Below are 27,441 nucleotides of genomic sequence, written 5' to 3' on the forward strand. Positions count from 1 at the left end.
TGAATATGTGATAATTACAAGACATGTGTAGTTACGGAGCAGCCTAAGAAAACACTTGGAACTTGGTATAATCTGCCGACTAGGGCCGGTTCTTTATGATTATTGCCGAGTTTAGTTAATATCAGTGCCAAAGGTTAACTATAAATACGTCAAAGATTAGTGTATCTTAAACCACAACAAACTCAATTCCATGCTTCAAAAAAAAACAAACTCAACTCCAATCTTGAATTCAAAAGCCACTTATTTTTACCATATTCTTTGAGATTTTACCTAATACATTTTCATTAATTTGTTGTCATGGCTGCTAACAAGCAATTTTTCCTTATCCTCGCTATCGTTACGATTATGCTTCCTTCCATTGCGTCGGCTACTGATTACACAGTCGGCGATGACAGTGGCTGGAACAACAATTTCGATTATGCAGCATGGGCTAAAGACAAACAATTCTACGTTGGAGATACCTTATGTAATTTATTAGAAACGTTATTAATTTCATTACATTACATTTTTTTTATACTTAAAACTAGAAAAAACTAATAACTCTATTTTTTTGTCGCAGTATTTAAGTATGAGGCTGGATCTCACAACGTTCTCAAAGTGAATGGAACTGGATTCAATGAGTGCATTAAACCAGATCCAAGCTTAGCTCTCGCCACTGGAAATGATGTGATTACCCTTGCCACCCCAGGAAGAAAATGGTACATCTGTGGTATTAAACAACATTGCACTCAGGGACAAAAGCTATTCATCACTGTCCAAGATGGCGCCGCTCCACAACCTTCACCGTCGAGTTCGGCCAACGGGATCTTAGCATCCGGATATCAAATGGTTCTGATCGCTATGGTTGCTATTGGCGCCATGTTTGCAGTTTGATTGATCGAAAGCCTTACCGTCGTTCGTTCGCGGGTTACTAATTATGGTGTGATTCTTTGTCATTTCAATTATTCTAGTATTATGTTTTATTTTGAGTGTTTGTAAGGAAAATAAAGGTCCGAGCGGATTTTAATTTGTTGTTTGAAATTTGCTTTTGTTGAAGATTATATGTTATGATTTATAGCTTAAATACGCAAAATGAATTAAAATTCACTTTTATTAGTATTATTTTTCAATTCATAAAATCATGCAATTAAATTACAAGGCTTGATTAATTCATATTTGCATCTTCTCCAAAAGATGAAGAGAGTCTACAAGCAACATAAACACCAATAGCTGCCATTGCCGTCGCCACCACGGTCACCCCTAAAACCAGTCTCCTATGCTTATTCAACGTCCCAAAAAATCCAACTGGTTTTTTATGCATCGCCAAATTACAAACCCCGCCACTGCCGTTATTTTGACCAGTGGAGGTTCCGCTAATTGTCCCACCACTATTCATGTTACCAATGCTTGTTACTTGATCTTTACCGGGTCTTTTCTCATCAGCATATTTTTCACCATTGGCAGTTTGTTGCGGTGAAAATGCAGATTGATCATGTGGTGTGACTTGAGTGATATTCTTGGGGAATTTCACGTAGAGAAGTCCACCGATGTATTTTGCGTGGATTTCATTTACATCGCAGCTGGTTGGTACTTGGAAGTCTTTGCGGAATCGACTCCATCTTTTTTCTTCCAAGGGTCTTTCTCCTGAGATCTTCATGTTACCATGAGAATCTACTTGTACTCGAAGTTGTTCCTTTTTAAAACCTGCACAAAGTAAAATCTAATAAGATCATTTAACTACATTGTATCTTAAGGTATGATATGTTGCCGCCTATAGGGCATAAAAGCCGACAGATCGCATATTGCAAATGCCTGACCTTTCAGTTTTAAACCATTAGTAAGTGTCTAGTACAGGCAAAGAATATGATTCCAAAGATGATCATTTTGCACAGTCTTTGGGCTTGTTGTAACTTGTAATATGGTTATACCCTACACCTAAGGTACCCTGAGCAAAAGATTCTCATTTCACCGGTGTGTCCAAAACTCCAAAGTATAGGACTCATTACTTGGCAGAAAGAACACAAATAAAATTGGTGGAATAAATATGGTGATTGTAGTTGATTATAGTTACCAGGAAGATGAAGCACAAGTGTGTCTAGTCCTTCTTCTCTGACCCAATTGAATACAGGCTCGAAATCTTCATAAGAACGTGTGAAGTTAGCTTGAAATTTGTTGTCCATGATGAGTAAATTATGAAAGCCCTGAACTTGATTTCTTTCTTTCCTGTTTGATAGCTGTTACAATGAGAAGATGTTTGAATGAATGGATGAAGAGTAGTCTCTTATGAGTTTGTTTATATACTACTCATTTCACATCTTTTTTAAGGTTTTCTTTACTTTGGGTTTGCTTTGAAAAGGGATTTATTCGTGTTTGGTTTCTATGGGTTATGTTTTGTTTGTTTCATTAGGTTTCCCATGCAAGTCATGAATGCATAGGGTGAACATCTATGGCAATAGGCAAAGTAATATTCTGTCTTAAAAATGTGTGGTTACAATATTCTAGAATCTATTTTGGATTAAAGTTCGGGTAATCTAATTTTTCGACAAAGTACAATTATGAATGCTAATTGAAAATTTGTATGGGTGAAATGGACACCAAAAAAATAGAAATAATGAAACTGGATGCATCCTGATGTAAATTAAAAATAAGAAAAAGTATTTGAAAATGGGTAGGATGAAACTGTTTACATCCTGACTATTTTTACATTTTTGTCCATTTAAACAGTATCAAAATCTAAATGTCCTTTTCACCCATGAATTGTTGATTTTGGTCTTTTTAACCAATTTTGTGAATTGAAAATCGCAAATTAAAATTAAAAGATACCCAAGTGAAAAAAAAGAAAAAAAAAAGGAAATTTGGAAAAGGAAAAACTGCTGATGAGGAATTAGTCGTGTGGAGGAAAAGCACTATAAAATCTGAATCCACCTAGGATGAACTCCGAACAAACATGGTAGTGGTGCCAAACCTGCCCCATCATGTTAATTTTCAGGCCATTGCTAAGGAATACGTCTATAAACATACCAGTTCATTTAGGAGATGGACCAAAAAGCTTATATCAAGTTCATTTAGGAGATGGACCAAGAAATTTAAATCAATTTCTTCATTTAATGAACTTAAAGTAACGATATCAGTTCATTTAGGAAATGAACCATGAAATACCAGTTCATTAAAGACATAACCATGCAATATCCACTTTATTAAGATCGCAAATAATCAGATATTTTTGTTTCAAGCCAGTTGGATCGGATTTTTGTATGGATAACAGTTCATTTAAGAAATGTACCATACAAATGGTGGTGGCGTTTTGGGTTTGAGAAAAATGCTTTATGGAGGAAGTTGATGGTTGAAAATTTTGGTGAAACATCCACTGGATGGGAAACTCTCCAACCCAAGGGATCAAAAGGAGGTAGTTTGCGGTTTAATATCTATAAAGAGCTAGAAGATTTCAACAAGAATATTAAATTCAAAATTGGGCCGGGTAAGGAAACTAGATTTTGGAAAGATTTTTGGCTAAGTGATGGAAGATTATGTCATATGTTTCCTTTGGCGTATGAAGCTTCAAGGACCAAAGAGTTTGTGGTGGTTAGTATGTATGAAGTTAGGGATTGTGGTATAAGGTGGAATTTTATGTCTAGAGAAAGATACCCTCAAATCATATCAAATGAAGTCTCCACAATATCTAATCTTCTCTCTTCCATCTCTATTCAAGAAGGTGTTTTGGATAGTCGAATTTGGGTTGGAAGTGAACATGGTCACCATATGGTGAAGGATGGTATAAAGAACGAAGGAGAACAAGATGAACCAATATTTCCAATCGATGTTGTTTGGAGTCGTGAATATCCTTGTAAAATAAGCTTCTTTCTTTGGCTCATTTCTCATGATAAGGTAATGACGGCGGATAAACTTATAGGAAGGGGCATGGATATTTCAAGTGTTTGTTGTTTTTACGAGGAAAATGATGAAACTAGCTCGCACTTATTCTATGATTGTTGGAGGACCCGAAGAATATGGAATTACTTTGTTTAAGGATGCCAATTTCGGTGGACTTATGATTCAAATGTCATCACAACGGTGAAATCTTGGAAGTTTAATTGGGAAATGAAAGACTTAGTAGAATATGGAATAATATCCCGATTGCAATATGGTGGTGTATATGGAATGAGCGAAATGCAAGAGTCTTCGAAAGGAAAAAGAAAAATTTGGTAAGCCTCATTAGAAATGTTAAACTCCAAGCGCTCTTTTGGGCGGAGTCGAACACAAGGATGTTAGGTCTAACGGAAAATACGGTGATAGCACTTTGGGACTCTTTATTCCGGCCTTTGTAATCTTGATTTGGTTTTTTTTTGGGTTGCTGAATCCCCTTTCGGCTCCCTTTTCTTGTTGCTTTTATTTGTTTTCATTGGGTTGAGATACCCCTCTTAAGTACCCCATTTTCAATGAATTTCCTCTTTGATCGATCAAAAACAAAAAATATACACTTTATTCAGAAATTTACTAGAAAAATATCCAATTTATCTGAGAAATGAGTTGCAAAAATAAAAGATTTATGTTTTGAGTCAGGATTTCGATTTGTGTAAGAATGTTGGTTTATCTGGAAAATGAACCATGAAAAACTTGTTTCATATACAAAAACCAGAAAATGAACCAATAAATATTCAGTTTATTTCTAAATAAAATGCAAATAATCTTTCGTTTTTCATTTTCTATTTTTTCTGAAACAATCGGTTTTTTATGGAGTTTATTTAGTAGATGTATCAAATGTGGAGCCAAAAGGTACTCCAAATAAGATAAACACAAACAAACTTCCATAAATTAGTTGTTTTTTTTTTGAAGGAAAAAGGTTATAACAACGATAAAAGGAACCAAGCCAATACCAGATTTACAAGAGTTACAACTATAACGAGACTGCAATCCTATAAATAGTTCACAATCAAAGATTACAACTCCAGAATACATCCAACCCATGGATATTGCATAAAAAGTCAGAAACTGCAGTGAAACCTTAATAAAACCCAGGTGAACCGTTTGAAGAGTCTTTCCCTATTTCCAAACAAGACAGCAGGTAAGATTTCAAAGACTGCTCGCAAAAATAACATATTAGTCAACACAACTGGCAAAACAGATTCAGGAAGGTGATCTAATAGGAGGGGAATATTCCATTGGTTATTTTCAATTAATTCACAAACTAAGTTAGGGATATTGTCCCTAGGGGTATGAAGCGGTTCCAAAGGCACTAGTTGTCCTGGAATCCAGAGATCTTTCCAGATGTTGATGGATCTGTCATCCCCAACTTCCCAAATGCAGCGCTTTTGGATAAGTTTGATGCCCTTGTGAATACCTTTCCAAGCCCAAGAGGCGCCCACATCACAGGTGGAGTGAAAAGGATTAGAATTATGATGATATATAGATTTCATAGACTTGGCATATAAGGAGTTAGGTTGGTGAAAAAGTCTCCACCCATTCTTGGCTATTAATGATAGATTCCATTTTCTCATATTGTTCATACCATTACCACCATTTTCCTTATCTTTTGTCAGGTTGTCCCAGGCTTTTATATAGAATTCTTCCTTCTTTCTATCTTTACCCTACCAATAGTCTCTCATAATACGAGTAGCTCTCTTGGTTATTTCCTTGGGAACAATGAAAGATGACATAGTGTAAACTGAAATGGTTTCAAGTTGTTTTAGTCATCAGGTTTCTACCTGCTGGAGCCCCAACCCTTAAGCCTATTTCCATATTTTCAGAGACATGTTTTAAGGATTTTATCTTCGATTTATTAGTAAATAGAGGAGCACCTAGGTATTTGTCATTTATAGAGTTTTTCTTGACATGGAGGATGTTAAAAATATCTTTGGTGAGGGTACCTGAGACTTTAAGAGAGAAAAAGATGCCAGATTTGTGAATATTAATCATTTGGCCCGAAGATTTGCCATAATTTGTCCACAGTTCAAGGAGGTTCTTGCTCTGTCTAATTGTGGCTTTTGAGAAGATTAGACAGTCATCTGCAAAGAGGAGATGTTTAAAACCAGATATTTTCCCTAGATTTTCAGCATTAGCTAACGTCCTAGAGAAAGACTCCATACACAATATGAAGAGACAGGGAAATAGAGGATCTCCCTGTCTTAGACCCCTAGTAGGTTTGAAAAGGAGCAAGAGCTACCATTCACCATGATAGCAGAGGTACTGGTGTTAATGGATTGAAGTATGAGGTTGCACCAATCTTTGCAGATCCCCATTTTACTTTGAATATCTATTAGAAAACTCCATTCCATTCTATCGAAATCTTTGGCCATGTAGAGCTTAATCCCCATTAAGCCAATCTTTCCTTTCTTTTTCCTCATAGAGTGGAAGATTTCATGGGCTACAAGGATGTTATCAGAAATTTGACGTTGGTTAACGAAGGCAGATTGGTATGGGGAGATTAAGGCTGGGAGAAAACTCTTCATTTTGTTAGCAATGACTTTTGATATGATCTTGTAAACTATGTTACAAAGACTGATGGGTCTATAATCACTAGGGAAAAAAGGATGTTGAACTTTAGGAATTATAGAGATGAAGGTTTTGTTGATTTGTTTTAGCATATGACCACTAGAAAAGAAAGCAGTGATGGTATTCATAATATCCTTATGAATAAGATCCCATTTTTTTTTGGAAAAAACAGGCATGAAAATTATCCGGGCCAGAACTGACATTTGGTGACATGCCAAAAAGAGCAGTTGTGACCTGCTCAATGGTTGGGGGGAGCATGAGTTTGACATTGTCAGTGTCAGTGATAGTTGTAGGTATTAGATTGACTATGTCCTCATTTATGACATGGTTGGAAGTAGATAACAGTTTGGAGAAATGGGAGGTAAGGCAAGAGCTTATTAGCTCTCTTCCTTCAATCCATTCAGAATTTTCATTAAAAAGACCAACAATGTTATTTCTTCTTTGTCTGATATAAGCATTTAGATGAAAATAGTGATTGTTTTTATCTCCTAAGGCTATGGATTTTTTCTTTCCTTTTATCTTCATCATTTCTTCTTCATAGTTGTAGAGTTTGACCAACTCAGACTTAGTTTTTAGGAAGTTTGGGTCATTGAGTTTAGCATTGTCTTTATCTAAATGATCTTTTAGGGTGGAATTTAGGTTTTTTATGCTAGTTTGAATATTACCAAAAAAAATTCTGTTCCAGTGGCTTATATCTCTTCTAACCTCAGCTATTTTTTGGATTAATTTGAAAGCATAGGAACCTGGAGTGTCAAAACTCCAAGCCTCTTGAATAATATCCTTACAGCTTTGTTCTTCTAGATATAATCCAAAAAATTTGAAAGGTTGGAAACCTTTACTGATATTTGGGTCAGTATTTAGGACAATAGGAGAGTGATCAGACCCTATAGGGGGAAAATGTTTGATCAGAGCATCAGGAAAGTTAGTGGTCCAATCATAATTGGCCATCCCTCTATCTAATCTTTCTTCAATGAGGTTACCATCCTTTTGCTGACTGGACCAGGTGAAGGGGAAGCCACAGAAGCCTAGGTCTATCATTCCTATGAGGTTAAACATGTCTCTAAATTTTCTGATTTTAGAGTTATTAGGAACATTTCCCCCTCTTTTTTCACTAGGATGAAGAATAAGATTTAGATCACCCATTATGAGCCAAGGAACATTAACTATGTTAGACATTTTTTGAACTAGAGACCAGGATTCCTATTTCTTTTCATTGTGAGGAGATTCATACATACATGTGAGGAGCCATTCAGAATTTAGTTTTTGAGACCAAACTAGACAATCAATCTGGTTTTTTGTCCTGGTGAATAATTTCTAACTTAATACTATTATCCCAGCATAAGGCAAGACCACCAGCAGCAGGGCCTACAGGAGGGCAGAAGGAATGGTTGAAATAGCTGAATTTGTGGAAAACATTTTCCACAAAATCATTTTGGTTTTTTGTTTAAGATAAAAAGATTATGTTGGGGTTTTACTCAGTAATTATGGTTTTGAGGTTTTTCCTAGTTTAAAGAGTTCCTAAACCTTGACAATTCCAAGATACAATCTTAACAAACTGCCAGAAATAGGATACTTGGGGATAAACAAAAATAAGGAGAGTTTTTAGCGCATAGTTACTAACAAACTTGCAGGAATTGGTAGACAAAAATTCATCAAAGACACACATCAAGAGCAATAAGAAAATTTTATGCAAATCATGGTTAGTATTTAAGGAGTGAGGAGGATTTCTGACTTGGTAGAGAGGAGAAAGATTCAATCGATTTAGCAAAAGGCTTTCAGGAATAACATAATTTTCTCCTTCCTTTGTCTCATTTGTCATCCTATTGTTACCTTTGATCATCTTTCTGGGTTTGGTGATTTTGTTTTTTTTTTGATACCAGAGTTAGGGTTTGGGAAGGATCCTGAGTTGAATTTTGGTTTAGAGGGATCCGAGATTTCAGTTTCTATTCTATTACAAGTAGAAACAACACTAGAGCAAGCTTGTTTGATCTTCTTATTGGATGAATTGGGATTTGAGATTTTTCTTTTACCAGATATGTTAGATTCGAAACTCGATTGAAGGGATTCAGTGGGAGAAGGAGAGGTTTGTTTGTTGGTGTTTTTCCTGGTCCATTTTCTAGTTTTTGGCACCAGAATAGAACTATTTTATTCTTTTTGGGTTTTGTTTTTTGGAATTGGTTCAAATCCTGGTGGATAATTTGGTTCAGAAGGTGAAACGGGATTGATTGGGGTAGTTTTTGGGATCGTAACGGCTCGGTGTTGAAAAGGGTTATAGTTGTAGTTGTCTATAGAATGGGATTTGAAGGCTAGCTAAGAAGTTTGACCTCTAATTATTTGTTGCTTTTCTTGATCAGGTTGATTAATTTGCAGGTTGTTGAGATGGAGCTTATCCACTCCTAGAGAAAACTTTAAGTTTTTTGGTATTTCCTTGATTTGAGCAGGAGCAGTAGTTACTGCCTTTGGATCTTCAGACTGAATCGAAGGAGAACCTAAAACTGCAAAGGGATTGATTTTAAGATGTTGTTCAGCGAGAGAAAAAGCTGATGAAGTTGGTTCGCATAACATTCTTGAGTTGCATAGCGCTTGCAGATGATTATGTCTATCTTGTTTTTCCTGTGCTAGTTTTGCAGTTAGCATGTCTCTTCTCCTTTGGTTGCATATTTGCTTAGAGTGATCCAGAGTTCTGCAAAACTGGTATAGCTTGAAAGGGTGAAGGGAGTAAGAGAATTCAATCCATGTTTTAACCCCTTCATTCATGCAGTCAGATCCATAAGGGAGTCGTTTTGTGACTTCTACTTCCACCATATATAGTTTCTACATTCTTTTCATAGAGGTCTCTGCCATAAGGGTCTTTGAAGAGAATCAATTTACCAAATGGTTTTGCTATTCCTTCTAGAGATTTGTAAGTGATGTAGTCCACCGGAACTCTCTTCATTGTTATGTTTAGTAAGACTCTTTCAAATTCAGCTTCCTTGATTTTGTGAGGTCCTTCAAAAGGGATTTGTATAATCGATAGCATGGTGTCGTTGATGAGCCATGGCTTTGGGTAGTTGACAGCCAAGATGTCTTGAGCATGGTTGAAGTTGAAGTGATAAAAGTTTTTCCTTTTCTGGTAAGGAGATATTTGAACTTCTTTGTTTAGATTCCAGTGCTTTCTTGCGTAGTTTGAAGCTTCCGAGATCGTAACATTTGCATTGTTGTGCAGGTTACCAATCGCACTCCATTTGTCATCCTGGATCGGCTTTGGTTTGAGATCAGATTTGTTTAGAATGACCAGAGGCCTTAGGTAATCAAGAATGGTTAAGTTGTTTTGTATGTCTTCAGCCAACTCCTCTACTGATGCATTTGCTGAGGAGGAATCCATTAAAGATGTAGCTTGAGTGTTTCTGTGAAAGTTTGTTTCCCAGCTAAACAATAGTTGATACTTCTGGTTTTTTAAAAATTTTGGTGTTGTGTTACATACAACTGGGTTATTATTTGTTGGGTTTGGCTTTTTATGAGGGTGGAAGAGATAAGGGAGTTTTGACCAGTTTTTGAAAACCTGGTGCTTGATTTTTGGGTAGAGAAAAAGAAGAGAAGCGACACTATTATGTTGTTTTGGTTGATGGGGTTTCTCTGATCTGTATAAGCTATGGATATGGTTAAATTTTTTTTGGTATTTGTTCTTTTTGTTTCATAGTAGTCAGTCTGTTCCATTTCAGGGTTGCAGGTCGATGGCTTGTGGGTAGAATTTTGTTTTGGGTATTTAATGAAGTCTGATGTGAAAGTGGCTTGACATGAGGTGTAAGTACAGACCGTGACTCTATGAAGAGTTGGGTTTGTACTGGTGTTTTGGTTTTTTGCTATAGGGTGTTTTCTAGAAAATTTGTATTTTTGTGTGTCTTGCTTATCGACAAACAGAGGAATGCGACAGCAGCTTTTGGAGGTTTGTAGAGATAGTTGAAGTTACCGGCAGTTCATTGGGCTTTCAGGTCGGAGAAATATGTCGTTCTCTAGAAACCAATTGCATGAAAAATCAAAAGACACGATTGTTAGGGAAATCGAGAAAGAAATTTCAACGCGTAAATTAATTAGCTTGAGATGATTTATTATGCAGTCTAGGGAGAGGAATTTGAAACAATTGGCTATTAGGATTTTGTGTATAAATCTCTGCAAGTTTATCAAAGCACAATAGTCTTTGAAACCAGTAATTGAGTAAATTTGCTATTGTAATCATGAAAAGATCCAAATCACAATACTCCATTCCAATCTTCAGCACTTGGGTTTCTGTAGAAAGTATCGATATAGTAGCTAGATCCGATGGTGTTTTGATTTTGGTGCCATGGCCAACGTTCTTGAGAACTGTGGTTGGAGAACATGAGGTTATCGATCTTGATGGAGAGGATGATTCCGTAGCACTACGCAGTAAGAGTAACGGGAGAGCATCGAAGGAGGAGGCCAAGAAGAGGTTATCTTCAAAGCGAGTGGACAATCTTGTTTTATGCCAGTGTAAGAGGAGGAACCAGCAAGGTTGATTAAGAGAGCAAATAGAGATGGGAAAGTTAGGGAGGGTAGAATGAGGGGTATTAGGATCTTTTAGTTTTTCCTTGAATTTCACTTTTCAGTTTTTGTTTTCCATCAGAGAAGATAGGATTTGGAAGATGAGTTGTAGCTCTTTAAGGTTATTGTTTCTGAGGGTAGTTTTTCTAGATTGTTGGGAAAGTTCAATTACTTTGGATGTTTTTACTTTGGGATGCATGGTTGTTTTAATTTGTTCTTGATGGGTTCTTTTCTTTAGTTGTTGTTGATGTGATTGTGTTAATATGTTGCTGAATTGTTGATGATTTGAATCTGTTTGAGAAGGTTTTGGGATTGAAAATACGGTTACTAGTTTTCTTGTTCTTGTTGTTCCGTACATCGTTTTTTTTTATTTGCCCCTCCGGATGCAACAATCCCTCCGTCTCCTTGTAAAATCGTGTTAAATTACTGAATTGAGCACCTGTAACACACCATTTGATCTATGAAATCTATTTTTCACTAAAACCACTCCTCTTCATAATTCCAAAGAGAGCATTCCAATTGACATTATCAAATGCTTTTTCCATATCAATCTTACACAAAATTCCAGGTTTTCTTGCTGTAGCCTGCTATTTATGTATTTATTTGCAACCAGAATCCCATCTAGAATTTTCTTGTCTTTAATAAATGCACCTTGAGAGTTAGAAATGAGCTTTGGAATAACCATCTTATTCTTTCAGCAAGTATCTTAGATATGACATTATAAAAGCTACTGAGCAAATTCAATGGTTTGAAATCTTTGGTAGCAGTTGAGTCTTCTTTTTTTGGATATCAGTTTGATGATAAACATGTTTAGTCTCCGATCAACCTTCTCCATAAAAACAATAAGATTTGTTTGACTTTAAAATATCGTAGCTTGATTAATCATCTGGATCAAATAAATGATACATACACGTTTCTTACCTCATAATCATTAGTTTAGATGTTCGGTACATATGAAAAAGAAGAAAGCCAGTTGCAAAAGAAAAATGAATAAAACATAGTTTCAAAGTCTCTCAAAATATCATATTTTCACGTGAAAGTCTCTCGAAATCTCTAAAAAATTAGAGATCTATGAGTTCAATGTCCATATTCAATAAAATGAGCATTTAAAAGACTTTTTGGAAGTCTCTAACCAATAACCGATAATAAAGAGTTTGAGAATCTCAAAAAAAAAATTAAAAATTTATTGACATTATCATCCATGAACAATTGCAAGGACGTTTAAAATGATTACTGACTAGTAACAGTCTTGTTTGGTAAAATTTATGATTATCTATTTATGATGATTATAGATAATCATAAATGATTTTGATATAATCATTACAAAAACAAATTTTTCCAAACACTTTTTTTAGAATGATGATCACAAAAAGGAGAGGAAAGAACAATGATCTAGGATGTTTTTTTAGTCATATGTTGTTTTTTTTGTCTCTCTCTTGGTAGTTTAGAGAAAATAAAAAGAAAAATTTCAACTTAAGTTCCTTGGAAAAAATAATTGATTATAATAAATTTTCAAAACATCTTTTTCATGTTTATGGAAATAATGGATTTTTTCAATTATAATTAAAATAAACAATTATTATAATGATTACCAAACGCATGTATAATCCATTATAATCTGCATAACGTAAGAGATTTAAAATTTCTGAAACTGCTTGGCCAGGCGTCAATGTATATGAACCACTTCAGCTAGCTTGCTGCTTGCATTCTAGTCCGATGAATAAATAACTTGTATGTTGGAGACATTTTTTTGTTTATTTTTATCGCTTGCAAGTGATTTATTTGTCGTATTCCACACCACCGGATGCCAAAAACTCAAAAGCCATATTGGTTATTAAAATGGCTTCTCGGCAACACCGCAATGGGAGAGCCTATTATAAAAATATTACTTTAACATTTCAAGATGGAGCAAAGAAAAAACTTAATTGTTAGATCACCCGTCTCTGTTATGTGGTTTAAGATCGACATAGGGCGAGGCTCAATTTTAAACCAGGCATGACTTGGTTTCATCTTACAAAAGTACATCTACCTAACCAATAATAACCTTGAAATTCCTACATATTGCCTGATCCACGGGATTATAGTCCAGAATTTAACAATTGGACATCCAACAAGATGATAATTGAAACTCAATACTCATTCATTCTGGCCCCACTTTATAATGACGTGGACAATTATGGTGTGGGTATTGAAGAATTGATCTTTCTCATTCACTCTAGCCCCACGCTAATTAACACATAGTCTTACAACCCACTTCCATCAAAACTAACCGTTCAAGCAATAAGCCCACTTCTGCGACCACTTCTGCGACCACTTCGTGTGAAGAGGAAAAAGAACCATGATCAAAACTAACCCTCACCTTTTTTTTCCTTTTCTTTTCCAAATCTTCTTCCTGAATTAGTTCATACATGAAAGTGGAATTTTCAGTTCATATGCAGGTTAGTTTGGTTTCTCTTTAGTTTGTTTCAGTTCCATTGTACTGTTGTTATTGTGCGTTTTTCATAATTTTTCAATTGATATGGTTGGTTCAATTGATTCATTGCTCTGCAGATATTAAATAAAGGTAGTCCTATAGCTGAATCGGATGCATTGTTCTTCTTATAACATTTGATATATTGCAGGTAGTACTATGTATGTTCGTTCACATATCTACAATATCTCTCACACTTTTGATTTCAGGTTGATCTAGATAAGCAACATGTTCAATTGTTTGTTATTCTCAAAGAGCAAACCTAACACACTTAAACTGTTTGTTAAAATGTTAGGCAGAATTTTATCCTAAATTCCATTGTTTTGTGATGTAGCCGATAACTCTGAGGCTAAGATTCAGGTAACTATTCTTATTTTTTTTTTTAATACTCTTTCTTTTTTTATTCCACATCTAATTTCAATTCTTGAATGGAATTTGGATTTACGGTATAATGTTTCATCCGAGGCCTGCTTAGAGATCTGTTGCACTTAAAGTATTTGTTAAATGGATTTAGTAAAAAAGTTTTTGCACTTTGCATTAATGGCCTATTCGTTGTTGTATGGTTTCACACCTATCTTTACATTTGGCTCCATTATATTTTGCAGGAGTTAGATACTCGGATGAACAAAATCAACCTTAATTCGTGCTGAATCAATTAATGCACAAAATCATACTACCCAACCGAGGTAATGCTTGATTTTACTTTTCATATTTAAAAAAAAAAAAAAACTGAAACCGATCAAGGGTAATGCTTCTCCTTCTCATTTGGACTTAATTCTGATTTTTGTTTGTGCTGAGTCATAGTCTTGCCGTGATTAGTCCTAGGTGATTCTTCTTATCTAATACTTAATCTCAGATTTAGAAAGATGAACATATCATCTTTTATTTGCTTTGAGAATATATCACCTGTTTGTTATTCAAATTTGATTAAGAAATTTTAGTTCCGCTGTGCTAATATTTTTGTGGGCTTTTATCAATTTTTCGATAGATATGTGGGTATGTTCAGTGCAGTTGTTAGTTACCAAAATGGATGCATAGTTACATTTGATACCTGCAGGTATAGTCCATATATGTCTTCATGCTCTTTTTATTTTCCCAACGTTGAAACTTATAGGAGATATAAAATCTCTCACAATTTTCATTTCCTATCTGTATAGTGGATGCCTGCCATTCGTTAGGAGATATAAGATCTCTCACGCTTAAGAGTGATGCTTATGCAGTTGCTAAACTAAAATTACAGGAATGGAGATCGAACTGGAGAAACTGTTAATGGCAGAGCCATTGAGATAAGAGAAGGTTAGTGAATTCACAGCATTGTGTATGTCCAACTTATTTGTATGCATTTCTGTAAACATCCACATCTATTTCCCTTGAATGAGAATTGGCAGTTTTCACCGTTCAAAAATTAAGTACTGAATTAATTGGAAGGAAACTTGAAAATGCGTCTTAGATGCTCTATTTCGAAACACAATGTTTTGATGGATTATTATTTTTCACTATTTGTTTTGTGATGCTTATGTGTGTTAAGAATTATTGACAAATGATGAAGAAAGTAGTTTAGTAGGGGGAAAGTAGGATGAAAACTTTGGTTTAAGTTGTTGAAAAGTATAGAGATTTAGAAAGATACGAAGCTACCAGTAAATATAATATGGGTTTTGGTTGGCAATGTCATTAAGAATTATTGACTTGAAAAGAGAAAGAACATACCTAAAATTGCATATCATGTTTTATTGTTGAATCTGATAACAAAGAAGATTAGGCTTTCTTAAATGTTATAGAGCTCTGGTCTAAATGTTTATGCTTTTTCCAATTATGAATGATTATGAAGTCGATGACTCCCTAGCTTTGTTACATTTTTGTTATAGTCCAAATGTGAATTTCAGTATTGTAAGTGCAATGTTTAAGGGATGGATTAGACTTGCATCAATTTGTCGTCTTGCTCCTTTGATGCTTTTTTTTATATAATTATTTTCCTTATTTGGTTGCTCTATCGACGTTATATGATAATATCTTAATTTAAATTTCAGGTGGACATATGAAAGCAATTGATTCTAGATTCTGCACCCAAAGTGTATTCAGTCGACCTCAACATTAAGGATTAGAGATATTTGGATACACAAGTAACAAACTTATGTAAATTAAACTTCTGATATTCCTTAGAGATGATTATATCTCATGAAAATGTTGCAGCCACACATCAATGGACACCCAGTGCGATTATCTCATGTAAATATTGCAGTCCCAAAGAGATGTAACCCAGTGCGAACGGGTTGTCAACAATGGATTGAAAGTTCGGTCTATGGGTACCGGAAAACCCAGCTAAAACCACCCCAACTTCACCTCATTCCATGTAATAATCAGTTCATCCATTTTCATGTTGTTTTCATTGCTGTCAACCAATTTGTTTTTTTTTCTTACATATACAGTGATCTTTTATTTCGTGCTAAGGGGACAATGCATGTTATCTGATACTCAACTATATGCTGCTAATACTAATAAATGCCTGATAAATATTTGAGAATGTTGTCATTATTTAAGAGTCTAAATTTTGTACGAGCTTTCAGATGGATCATATTGTGACAAGAATAGTTGGCATATACATCTGAGCACAAAGTATAATTTGGTTATAAATTACGACAACCGAGCAGTTGCTTGATATTGAACTAATTGTGAGCCGGACAGCAATCAAAATATAGTTTCCCAGTGGGAAGCACGGGTTACTTTCTAGTTTAGATAAAAAGTGGGCATTTATCGGATGATGCCGAGAAGCGGTAGTTATATTTGACTCATCACAAATGACATCTTTATACCACAAATGACTCATCACAAATGACATCTTTATACCACAAAAAACGCGTCAATCTCACCCTGAAAAATAATGACCCAAAAGATTAATTAACTGTAAGATCTTATGTTATGCAGTACAAGAAGACTATTCTCAACAAAACTGATTAAATTAACTATGTAACCGCGTTAACCAGTTTGTATGTAGGCATAAGACGTATAGATGTCCGCAACAAATTAATCATTATGTAGAGATAAAGTTCAATTTTATCGGGTAAAATACAGGAAGATTCCTGCAAATATATAAATGGACTCGAGTCAAGCGACTAGAACAACGTACTGCATGTGAAGCTTAGCACAATAATGCAATGGATATATTCATAAACATTTGAAGAATAAATAATACCAGCCCGGACTGGATTAAGATATATATGAAGATTAGTTTACTAATTAGTTGGTGCCTTCAATTGCTATATAAACTCTGCCTAATGTTCTTGTTAACACTACAAGGAAAATAGGAAATCTTTCCAAACCTACTCTTTACTTTCAAATCCTTTACAAGCTTTTCAAAACTCTCCTTTTCCCTCTTCGGTCAGTATGTCGACTTCGTGATATAAGGACCCTAGCTTGTTTATCGCTAATTTAACTGGTCAAATTGCTTTATGGAGGCTTCATGATAATTACAGTGATCCTATTGCATCAAATCTTGATTTCACTAGAGTGGGTTTCGTCCCAGATTACCTCTCTTTGGTCGATCATTCTTTTGACTGGAAGAAGAGCGACTTTGATGCGTTGGCAGAATTCATATACAAATATGACTGTCTCGTTAACTACCAAGGTAAATTGCTTCCCATAACTTTTCCTCGAGATAGAAATAATAATTACCAGCCTGACATGACCCGGCCAGTAAGGTTCTGGTCATGTAAGTTACTGAACATGCCCTTTTATGGTCTACATGTTACGAAGATACCTTATTGTGAGGTTACATATATTGGAGGGGGTCTGTTCCCATGGAACCTAGTCCTAAGGAAATAGAATTAGCAACAGAACTGGCTAAGTGTGAGGCTGAGTGTGACACTTATAAAAATGAAGTTCAAAAGGATAAGGATAACATGAAGTATTGTATGGATGATCTCTTGGAGTTGATCAAAAAGTTTGGAACCACAAAGTAGTTTGTGGTTCAAATGCGCTCAGGTCGTTTGCGTTGGGTTCGTGCATGTTTTCCTTTGTTTGATTAATGATAATTATTGTGTGTGAATAATGTGGTGATCAGGTTTCCTATGACCAGATTTGCTAAGGCATCATGTGTGCTTTCAATATATTTGTATGTGATAAAATTGGGAATATGTCACATTTTCACTAATTCGTTTGGGGATCTATCCCATAACGGAAAAAATTAGTGAATCTATCCTAGAGAGAGAAAATAACTGTCAAGTGGCTAGCATCCCACATGTGTGGGCTTACACATGCGACAGATTGACATTTCTTCCCTCGACCGTTGGATGAGCGCCACGTCAACTAGCATATAAATGAGCGCCACGTCACCTATTATGTCGATGATAGCCACGTGTTATGAAATCCAACGGTCTATTTTTACCTTGATACTTGAAATGACACTTTTACCCTTATTTAATAGAAAAATTATCGAAAGTCTTCATCATCATCCTACTTCCACTGTGGAGAAACTTTTATTGGAAGTTAAGAAAAAAATTAAGATACATAATAAAATTAACAATTCAAATAAAAGAAATTATGAAATCAAGTTTGTCTTTATATAATCTTGAGATGTTAACACAGAAAGAACAAAAGACTAGTTAGGCTAGTTCTAGTAGTACTGTCAAACATTTAACCAAAGATAATTTAACATTGGTCCAACACACTATCTCAACAGTTGCTTCTCACACAGATTAAATCGAATTTAAACACCAAAATGAACATTGATCAAGCTTACAAATCAAACTGGACTGTAGGCTTCCTCTGCCTCTTTGAACCTGCATCATAGTTGAAATTGTTAATGGTCTGCTTCACAGGGCCCTTGTTGATGTTTCTGATGGACACATTCACACTAGATGATGTAGCAGCAGTTTTAGGCTTTGGTTGTTTTCCTTCTGGCTTAGTTGTTGCAATTGATGTAGTCTTTTTAACAGTTTCAGAAGATGAAGCATTCCTTGAGGTTGTCTTTTTACCAGAATCACTTGCTCTGCTCCTTATGATCTTGGTTCCAGTGGGAATCTTTTTTGGTTTTGAGGTAGTGGTTGTAAATGAACTTCCATTCACCTCGCATTCAACTCTAGCTTTCTTTCCCTTGGGGTTGGATCCAACCTCACCACCTTTACATGTTCTGCTGTTGTGCCTCGAACCACCACACTTACGACAGTGTCTCGCTTTCTTCTCGGGGTTCATCTCTGTCCAGGACCTCTTCCTGTTGACACAAGGCCTGCCTGGTTCTCTAAGCAAATGTGGAGGTTTGATCTTTACTCCTTCACACTGTGTGCAAGAAAAACAGATGCAGTTCGAAAGTGTAGAAGAAAAGTAAAAAAAACTAGAAAATAGAGGAAATTAGATTTTTGCCTCATTTACAGATCTATAAAGAAGGAATCCAAAGTGGATAGACTAAAACAATTACTAAAGGACAAAATAATGAAAATAAGATAAGAATATAAAATGAAAACATTCTTAAAATAAAAGGTTCTCAATAAACAAACCTCAGGCCAGTCTTCCATGTTTCCTAGTGGTGTAGTTGCCCAGGAGTATGTGGTCCTATAAAAATCCATTGTGTAGTATTTACTACAGTACCTGCAATATCACAACAACACACAAGCACAAAATTTAGAGTTTCAACCAAACAGACAAGTACAAATAATGAAACAAATATTTCAATCAAATACAAACAATGAAATAAAATATTTCAACCAAACATCTTACTTAGGCCAATCTGGTCTCATGGTGACCAACACACACACATCATGCTGACAGGGGAAGTCCCTGAGCTGCCATTGGATACAAGAACAAGTTTTTCAATAATGTCAACTGTAAACACTTTTCCTGTGGCCCTGTTAGTAACTTCATACAATTTTAATATCTGTGAAGGACTAGTCTTAAACTGGCTTATGTTATCTGTCATCTTCTTAATTAGATCGAGTGCAGCAGGGACTAGTTGACCACTTTTCCATTTGGCAGCTACTGCATTTCTCTTGGCAAACAACAACATAACCATCTGAGAGTACATGGTTAGCAACTTGCAAACTGGCTTGTCCCTAATCTTGGTAGCCATTGCATTAAATGATTCAGAAAAGTTGTTATTGATGTGTTCAAATGCACAATCATGTGGGAAGTGAGATCTAGCCCAACATGATGGATCTTCCTTCATTAAGTCCTCCCATGCATCTTTATCAACCTTCTTCAGTGCATCCATATGTTGCTGTCAGTAGTGACCTCACATGTGTTAGTACTATAGTCAGTAGATAAAAAAAACATTTAATAGTTTACAATAATTTAATAGTTTATAAATGCACCTTCCAATGAGATTTCTTATAAGCTTTAGCTGCATTCCAAACTAGGTCCAGCAACTTAGGACCGTTATGCTTAACTTTAAAGTTCTTATACAGATGTCTAATATCAAACATTGGGAAAAAAATTCATATGTTATATTGTTGGCAAACAAGTCTATACTAAAACAGAATTTCTAAAATGTAGCAGGTGTAAAGAGATACCTGATACAGAATCTATGATTGGCCTCTGGGAACAACTCTTCTACAGATTCTCTGAGACCCCTTTGTCTATCAGACATGAAGGTCAAGCCCCTCCTATGCGCAATTTTTGGCTTCAAATCCTTCAAAAATTTGTACCAGTTTGGATAGTCTTCAGTCCTGCAAATCATAATGGCCAGGGGGAACAAACAATTTTGTGCATCCAAAGCAGTGGCACACATCATAACACCACCATGCTTTCCCTTCAAATGAGCTGCATCCAGTCCAATTGCTGATCTACAACCATTATTGAACCCTTGGATTTGTGCATTAAAGCAGACAGTTACAGTCTCAAATGTCTCATCCACCTCATCATATGTAAATGTGGCGATGCTATCATTGTTGAGACTTGTAACTGCCGAACACAAATTCGGAATCTTTGCAAAAGATTCCTCATAACTACCATTGAAGTGTTGTAAAACCATATTCTGCACAAATGAGCAAAATAATTTTAAAACTACTATGTAAGACGTAACTATAAACTTGCATAGGAGGGGCTTGACATATTTAACTACAAACTTGAACAGAACTTAAAAAAAACACAAAGTCTTACCCTTGCATCATTTGCAACCCAATATGGAACATATGTATCAAAAGCTGGCCATATCCAGTCATCAATTATCTCCCGTGCCTTTGGAATTGTTGACGTAGCTGTTAGTTTCTTCTTCAAATACTCACTTACAAACCTTGCATTGCAAGCAGGATTCGTATGATCTCCAGGACCAACACAACTATGTTCTTCACCAACTTTTCTGATGCTGAAGGTAGCCTCTTCTGGTATTTTCCTTGCAGTAACTTCCCAGTTACAACCTTGACTGTCTTTATTCTTACACTCAGCGACAACTCTTTCAAAGTCAAGCTTCTTGTACTTAAAATTGTTCTTCGTCTTCACTGCATAATACCTAAGATGATCTGTGAAAGCATATCTATCTGGAAAAATCATCCCCTTCATCAACACACCAGGAGTAGGTTCAGGAATTGCTTCTTCAAGCATAGACAAATCTATCGGGTCCTCAGCATTTGTACCACCAAAATAAAATTGCCACTCAGCTTCCATATCTTCAGTCCAAGGTACTTCAAGGGTATCTCCATCTGTAGGAACATAACCATTTGCAAGAACATTTGCAGGAATATCACCATTTGCAGGTATATCACCACTTATAGGAACATAAATATTTATAGGCACGTCAACGTTTGCAGGAACATCACTACTTGCAGACACATCATCATTTCCAAGAACATTACGATTGGCCTCAGTATCATCAGTTCCATTCCCCTCAACATCTTCTTCAACTTCTACATCAGCATAATCATAAAGAAAATACCCATCATCATCAATCTCATACCCTTCAACATCTTTTTCCCTCCCTTTATCTTCGTCATCACTTGATTTATACTCAAACTCAAAATTATCATCCGGGTTACACTCATCTACAGCTGTATTTGGGAGTTGTACTGGTTGATCTTCTTCGTCACCAAGTGTAACTTCCAGTTTATCTGCATTCTTAGATGCTTCACTTTCAATCATATCTACTACTTCTTGGTTATCAACCACACTAGCCTGTTTAACTTGAACTTCAACTTAGTTCATAGCTTCATCTTCAAAATGTAGTCTTGTAGGTCTCTTTTTCTTTAACTTCTCTTGCTTCTTTGATTTCTCTTGCAGTCTTGGACTTCTTCTAGGTGTCATATTTGGTGTCATCTTCTTTCTGAATCTAGGATTAGTTACACAACTTCTTTCCATATGAACCCCGCCACCACCATCCATATCAGCATCTTCACCACCACTTATATACAAATCTAACATAACAAATCCATCCTCATCTTGCTCAGCACATTTAAACATTTCAAAGAAATCGCATGCATCAACTAGTAACTTACTGTCCCAGAATATTTCAATTTTGTAGTCCTTAGACAAATTCAACCTACTCCTTAAGTGTTCAATAAACCCATCAAAGTTAATATCATTTGCAAATACATTCAACACATACAATGGTTTACCAGCTTCAATCCCGGCAATCTGATTTAGGACAGTTAGCCTAAAATTCCTTTCAATCACTTTCCTGGAAAAAAAAATCATGTAACAGTTAGCCTAAAATTCCTTTCAATAATTTACATATACATTCAACAAAAATTCCTTTCAAACTGTTATCCTAAAATAGCAGCATGTAACGAAATTCAAGAACCTACATGTCTAAACCAACACCCTCCCTCAATTTTAGAAACCCTAAAACTGATTTTTACATAAACCCTAAATTCAAAATTGCAATTAAAGCAAAATTAACCTACTAGATGTGAGATACAACAACGAATGCAACTGGGTTTGAAGAACTTACATGTTTTGCAGCATTATAATCTGGATTTGAGAAGCCTTCGCAACTTTGAAGTAGAAAAAAGGCAACGTATGTATATTAGAGTTGTTCTTCCTTTAAAAACACCTAATCATCTCTAAAAACACATCAATGAACTACGTCTATCACTGTTTCAGTCGATTTACTTTTTTCTTTTGCCTGGTTCTCTATTTCTCGGTGCAAAGTTTTTTTGTTTGTCTCGATCTCTTTTCTCTACAGAGAAGACGACCAGTTTCACAAAGCTATCACTCAAATTCGTCGGATCCCAAACACGTGTAACTGTAGGTGACGTGTGGATCATCTCGATGAGGGTAAACACGTATCTCTGTCGCATGTGTAAGCCCACACATGTGGAATACTAGCCACTTAACAGTTACTTTCTCTCTCTAGGATAGATTCACTAATTTTTTTCGTTATGGGATAGATCCCCAAACGAATTAGTGAAAATGGGACATATTCCCAATTTTCCCTTGTTAAATTTGGTGATCAAATTTAACAGTGGTGTAAGTTTGAAACCTAAGAGCTAATAAAATGTTATTGAGATTATGTTTCTTTGCTTATTTCTTTGTTTAATACTCTTATGTATGTGTTTTAACTTCCTAGATTATTTACAATATTAATGTTGTGTGTTGGATGCGGAGCACCGAAGTATGGATTTGGAAACCTAAAAGAGGTTCTCAATTCAAATATCTTTTTCATTTTTGTTATGAACATATTTGATATTTCTTTACAAAATTCAATCAAACCGATCTAACAACCGTAACAATTCTTGCAATTCTTCATCCTAGTGGCAAAGGATATCCCTATTCTCTTAAATGTATGATGCTTAGTGCTGACCATCAAATTTTTTGAACTTTAGTTTCCTCCACCACCCCATCCATATATGGTTAAATTTTCTTAAAATTTTCTGATCTTTAAGTTCTATCTTTCTCAAGTAAAGTTGCTTAATCCCTTTAAATTTTTTGTTCGATTTGATTAAGCCTTGATACAAATATACACACATATGTTTTTGCCGTATCTATAAATGGTATTAGAATGAGGAAAACATAAATCAGATTATATTCATGAATCATGTACTCACATGAATGCCACGATTCATGGATAAATTCATTAGTTAAGCATGAACAGTTTACCAAGTGCAAACTGTATTTGTGTTACGTTCCATGCATTTTTCTCTTAGTCGAGAAACCTTGGATTTAATTTAGAAGACCGATGAGCAAAAAAAAATTATTCATGGAATAGATTTATGATAGCAGTTTACAAGAGTATAGGAAACATAATTTAGATGTACATTTTCTTTTGGTATTAGGTATTAACAATACCCCGACAATTAAATATGGACATACAAATTTATTTCCCTTCTAACTGCGTGCATATTTTATAGAAATCCCAAATGCTACTAGAATGGCTACCACAACCATGGACCCAAGAGATGTATGCTTACAGTCTTGGATCAAGCTACCTGCACGACGAGTTATGGTATTCAACTTTGATCCATGCTTTATCTTTTCATCACCAAGCTTTGACTGTTTCGAGTATCCAAATGGACCCAGTGGAGTTTCTAATGTCGATGAGAATGTTGCTTTTCTTTGTGGGAATTTCGGCCCTGTCATGTTTTTCTCTTCTTGATTCTTCAATGATGAACGTTGCCTAGTTCTCTGATCAACTTCCATCCCTGCTGAATGTTTTTCTTGTGATATCGGTCGATCATGATTTGGTTCGTACATTCCAGATGATTGATTAGTGTTATTTATAAACTTGGGCATAATAATGAAAAGAACTCCATCCTCAAACGTAGCAGAGATTTCATCTGTGTTGCAATCTGATGAAACTTGAAAATGTTTCTCGAAACGACTCCATTTGTTATCTCCAAGTGGTCTTTCTCCGCTTACCTTTAGGTTACCTGTCGGCTCGAGTTGCACCCTTGCTTGTTCCTTAGTAAATCCTGCAAATATTTGCAAGAATGAATAAACATGTTTAAAAACGGCAAGGCATCTTATCGGACATGAAGCGATTCTTACAAAAACAAGTGAACCTTAATTTGTCCATAACTTAAACATCAAACAAAGTTGGATTTCAAGGTTACATGCATACCTGTAAGTTCAATGAGGAGAGTCTCTGAACCCTTTTCCTCTACTAGTTCCGAAGAAGGTTCGAAATCCGCATAAGACCGACGAGCTCTAGTTCTAGGCCTTGTATCCATCCGTGCAACCCCTGGTTTTATATTTCCCTAAATGATCCTGGTTTTCTTCAAATCTTGAGACGTGATTTTCTTCTTCTTTTCCTCTTTAGCAATAGGTAGTACTATAGGTGAATTGTTGAAATTGAAATCTTCGTATGGGTTTTATATAAATGATAAACTCATTTAGAAGTAAGATGAGAAAACTTCTGACGAAAATGATTCCAATCTTTATGTCTTTTGATGATGGCTAGTTTTTAGTCTTGTTTTGGCGGTTGGTTTCAACGTTTCTTGTTGATGGGTGAAAGAAGAGGTTCTTTGTTTCATATCTACTCTAAAGTATGGACTCGACTGTTTATAGATTTTGAAGCACTAGTGAGCCTCCTCCTAGCTGTACAATCTAAAGGCAAACCCCATTCATGATTGACCATTAAGTATGACAATTAGTTAAATTATAGTAGTTGAGATTAAGATATTTTTTTTTGCTTTATTTGCTTGTTTCGGAGAAAATATGAGTACATAATAAGTAAACAAACGGCTAAATATAATAGTATTATGGTTCCCTGGCATTAAGATGTGCAAATGTTTACGAAGGGTAATGAATGTTTGCCAGGGCAACAATGAAGTCTCTTTGAGGCTTGTCCATTATCATCATATTCTCGCATAATATTGCATCTTTGAGTTCTATTCCGTATTTGTTCTCAAACACCCTTTGAATTTCGTCCATGTCTATTTCAGCTCTGCTTACAATCACACGTCCCAACGCTCCTTTGTCCGTGGTCGTGCCCTTAATGCAGCTGTGCAGTATCTGAGAAGTGAAAATACGTCGGTGAGTTAGCTGTTGAATGGGGTGGTAAGATTGTCCGAGTCATAAAATATCAAGAACCTAATATTCCTAAAGGAACTTTTATGGATACAAAAATGCTTAAAGGAGCTAGCTTTTAGGCTGTTGAACAAATAAATTGATACCTTTGCATAATATTTAGCTGGAGTGTATATGCACTTCACAACAATTCCAAGGGCATCCTCAAAGTCACCATAAACGTCCTTTTTGATCGACTATACGAAAGAAAAGAACATCATTTAATATCATTGACGAGCAAAGATTTAAGTGGGATAATCTTAATTAAAAACTAAATTATTAGCATGAATAAAACTACGTACCTTACTGTATTCGTGTCCATAGATGTGCTTATAAGTAGAGAAAGTTTGCCTAAGTTGTTGAATGCTTCGTTTACTGAACATCTCCAGAACAACTGACTCTTCAATTCCTCCTCCTCCACTTCCTCCCTTGCCTTCTCCTGTTTCATATAGTCTTTTCGCGTCACATTTTGCGATATGTTGACTTACGTCGACGTTGTGTGACTTGTGCGATGTCGCCAATGCCACTAAGATCTATTGGTATGCCAATTCATTTGAAGCACCGTAATTAGTAACTTTCGAACTAAAGCTTTGATTAAGTTAAGGTTATCCTTGACCTTATTCAGTTAAAAAAATAAATTTAATGAAAATCCCCATTAAATAGCACATATAGATATAGTCCTAGATGCAAGATAGTTAAATTTAGCGCACATCTTTTTCTAATCGTAGCTTTATGATTTATAAACTTACTCTTTGAAAGGGATGAGACATTTCGAAGCTGATTATATCTTGATCTAATTGCCTTTTAAACTTATGCTGATAAGCTTGATTAATAAGGAGAATTTGACTTGATTTTCGTCCTGTATATATTTCGATAAGAGCCTTGTAATTTATGTCACCATCTTCCAATGCATTCCTCGCCATGACAGCGTCACGCTCGTGTGGTTCCAGCATCCACAGAGACAGAAGACTGTATTTCTATACAACCAACTTATTCAGAGAAATGGAAATAATTGTCTGCATTTGTCTACACAAATTTTTGGACTTTTATCCAATCAATCCAACAATAAATTCACTTAATTAGCTAGCTTTATGATGTAAAAATAATAAGTATACGTCGATTATTTCGTTCTTAGTTAGAATTTCTAACCTGATTAGTGTGGTTGGATTGTGTCTTTTGAAGATGATTGATTAAGTCTTCTCCATACATGACTAAGTAAGTTTCTCTTATCTGTTTTCGTTCATATCGATTTCGTCGAACCAAGGATGGAACCAAATCATTTAACCTTCTTGAGGATGCATATTCATGTATTTCTCTGCATTCTTTCTCACAAACTTGAACGGAAAATACGGAATTACTATCCATTACTAAGCTAGAGTACTGAATCAATGGAAGATACCACAAAACCGCAAAAGTCAGGTAGCTAGATAGGCATATATAAAAAAATAAATTAGGACATGACTTAGAGAGTAAGGAAGGGATTTTACTTTATAGATCCTACTGAGGCTGTGAGTTGGATCCAACATTGAAGTTTGGAATGGTGATGGTGAAATTCATATTGAACTGAGTGCTGTGTGATGTGTAAATATCTTGTTTTTTCTTTCTTTAGGAAATTTTCATTCTTTCTTTCTGTCTAGCTAATTTAGCTCATTGACTCTTCTGACATAAGCTTTGCAACAAGTGTGCATTCGACTCTTTAACTTTACTGAAACCGTAATACATGAGAGGCAAATGGCAATATACAAAGGCTTATAGTTTTAGACAAAATCCAAAAGAATTTGGGCATCGAGAACCTATTCTTTTGGGGGTAATGGCTAACTTGTGTAATCCTTTTGACTTCAGAGAGAATATGACTGAAGTTATCAGACAGAATAAAGCCTTGGTAATGACTGAAGTTATTACTCTCTTCTGGAATGAGCGACTAAGTAGAGCTTGGTAACTTGGCCGGAATTCTTTGTGTCTCTGTTGTTGCAGAAAATGAGTTTTTAATAAAAGACTTATTGGTCTTGGTGTGGTTTGATCTAATGACCTAAGGGTTT

General features: G+C 35.4%; 4 protein-coding genes across 4 annotated transcripts; 1 reads left to right on the top strand and 3 right to left on the bottom strand.

Moving 5' to 3' along the window:
• Nucleotides 1-297: 297 nt before the first annotated feature.
• Nucleotides 298-988, top strand: LOC113312328 (mavicyanin-like). Its single transcript, XM_026561092.1, has 2 exons — nucleotides 298-466; nucleotides 560-988. The coding sequence occupies exons 1-2, from the start codon at nucleotides 298-300 to the stop codon at nucleotides 871-873; spliced, it is 483 nt and encodes a 160-aa protein (XP_026416877.1). The 3' UTR covers nucleotides 874-988.
• An 86-nt stretch (nucleotides 989-1,074) lies between these two features.
• LOC113313512 (inactive protein RESTRICTED TEV MOVEMENT 2-like) lies at nucleotides 1,075-2,232 on the bottom strand. Its single transcript, XM_026562297.1, has 2 exons — nucleotides 2,051-2,232; nucleotides 1,075-1,683 (listed from the first exon to the last, which is right to left on the bottom strand). The coding sequence occupies exons 1-2, from the start codon at nucleotides 2,157-2,159 to the stop codon at nucleotides 1,145-1,147; spliced, it is 648 nt and encodes a 215-aa protein (XP_026418082.1). The 5' UTR covers nucleotides 2,160-2,232; the 3' UTR covers nucleotides 1,075-1,144.
• A 21,342-nt stretch (nucleotides 2,233-23,574) lies between these two features.
• LOC113313319 (annexin D8-like) lies at nucleotides 23,575-26,823 on the bottom strand. The gene is made up of 6 exons (XM_026562079.1): nucleotides 26,552-26,823; nucleotides 26,152-26,379; nucleotides 25,705-25,935; nucleotides 25,510-25,599; nucleotides 24,456-25,348; nucleotides 23,575-24,306 (listed from the first exon to the last, which is right to left on the bottom strand). The coding sequence occupies exons 1-5, from the start codon at nucleotides 26,765-26,767 to the stop codon at nucleotides 25,127-25,129; spliced, it is 987 nt and encodes a 328-aa protein (XP_026417864.1). The 5' UTR covers nucleotides 26,768-26,823; the 3' UTR covers nucleotides 23,575-24,306; nucleotides 24,456-25,126.
• Nucleotides 23,723-24,564, bottom strand: LOC113312330 (inactive protein RESTRICTED TEV MOVEMENT 2-like). The gene is made up of 2 exons (XM_026561093.1): nucleotides 24,456-24,564; nucleotides 23,723-24,306 (listed from the first exon to the last, which is right to left on the bottom strand). The coding sequence occupies exons 1-2, from the start codon at nucleotides 24,562-24,564 to the stop codon at nucleotides 23,723-23,725; spliced, it is 693 nt and encodes a 230-aa protein (XP_026416878.1).
• Nucleotides 26,824-27,441: the final 618 nt, after the last annotated feature.

Source organism: Papaver somniferum, chromosome 9 (assembly GCF_003573695.1).
Source record: "Papaver somniferum cultivar HN1 chromosome 9, ASM357369v1, whole genome shotgun sequence".
Taxonomy (NCBI): domain Eukaryota; kingdom Viridiplantae; phylum Streptophyta; class Magnoliopsida; order Ranunculales; family Papaveraceae; genus Papaver; species Papaver somniferum.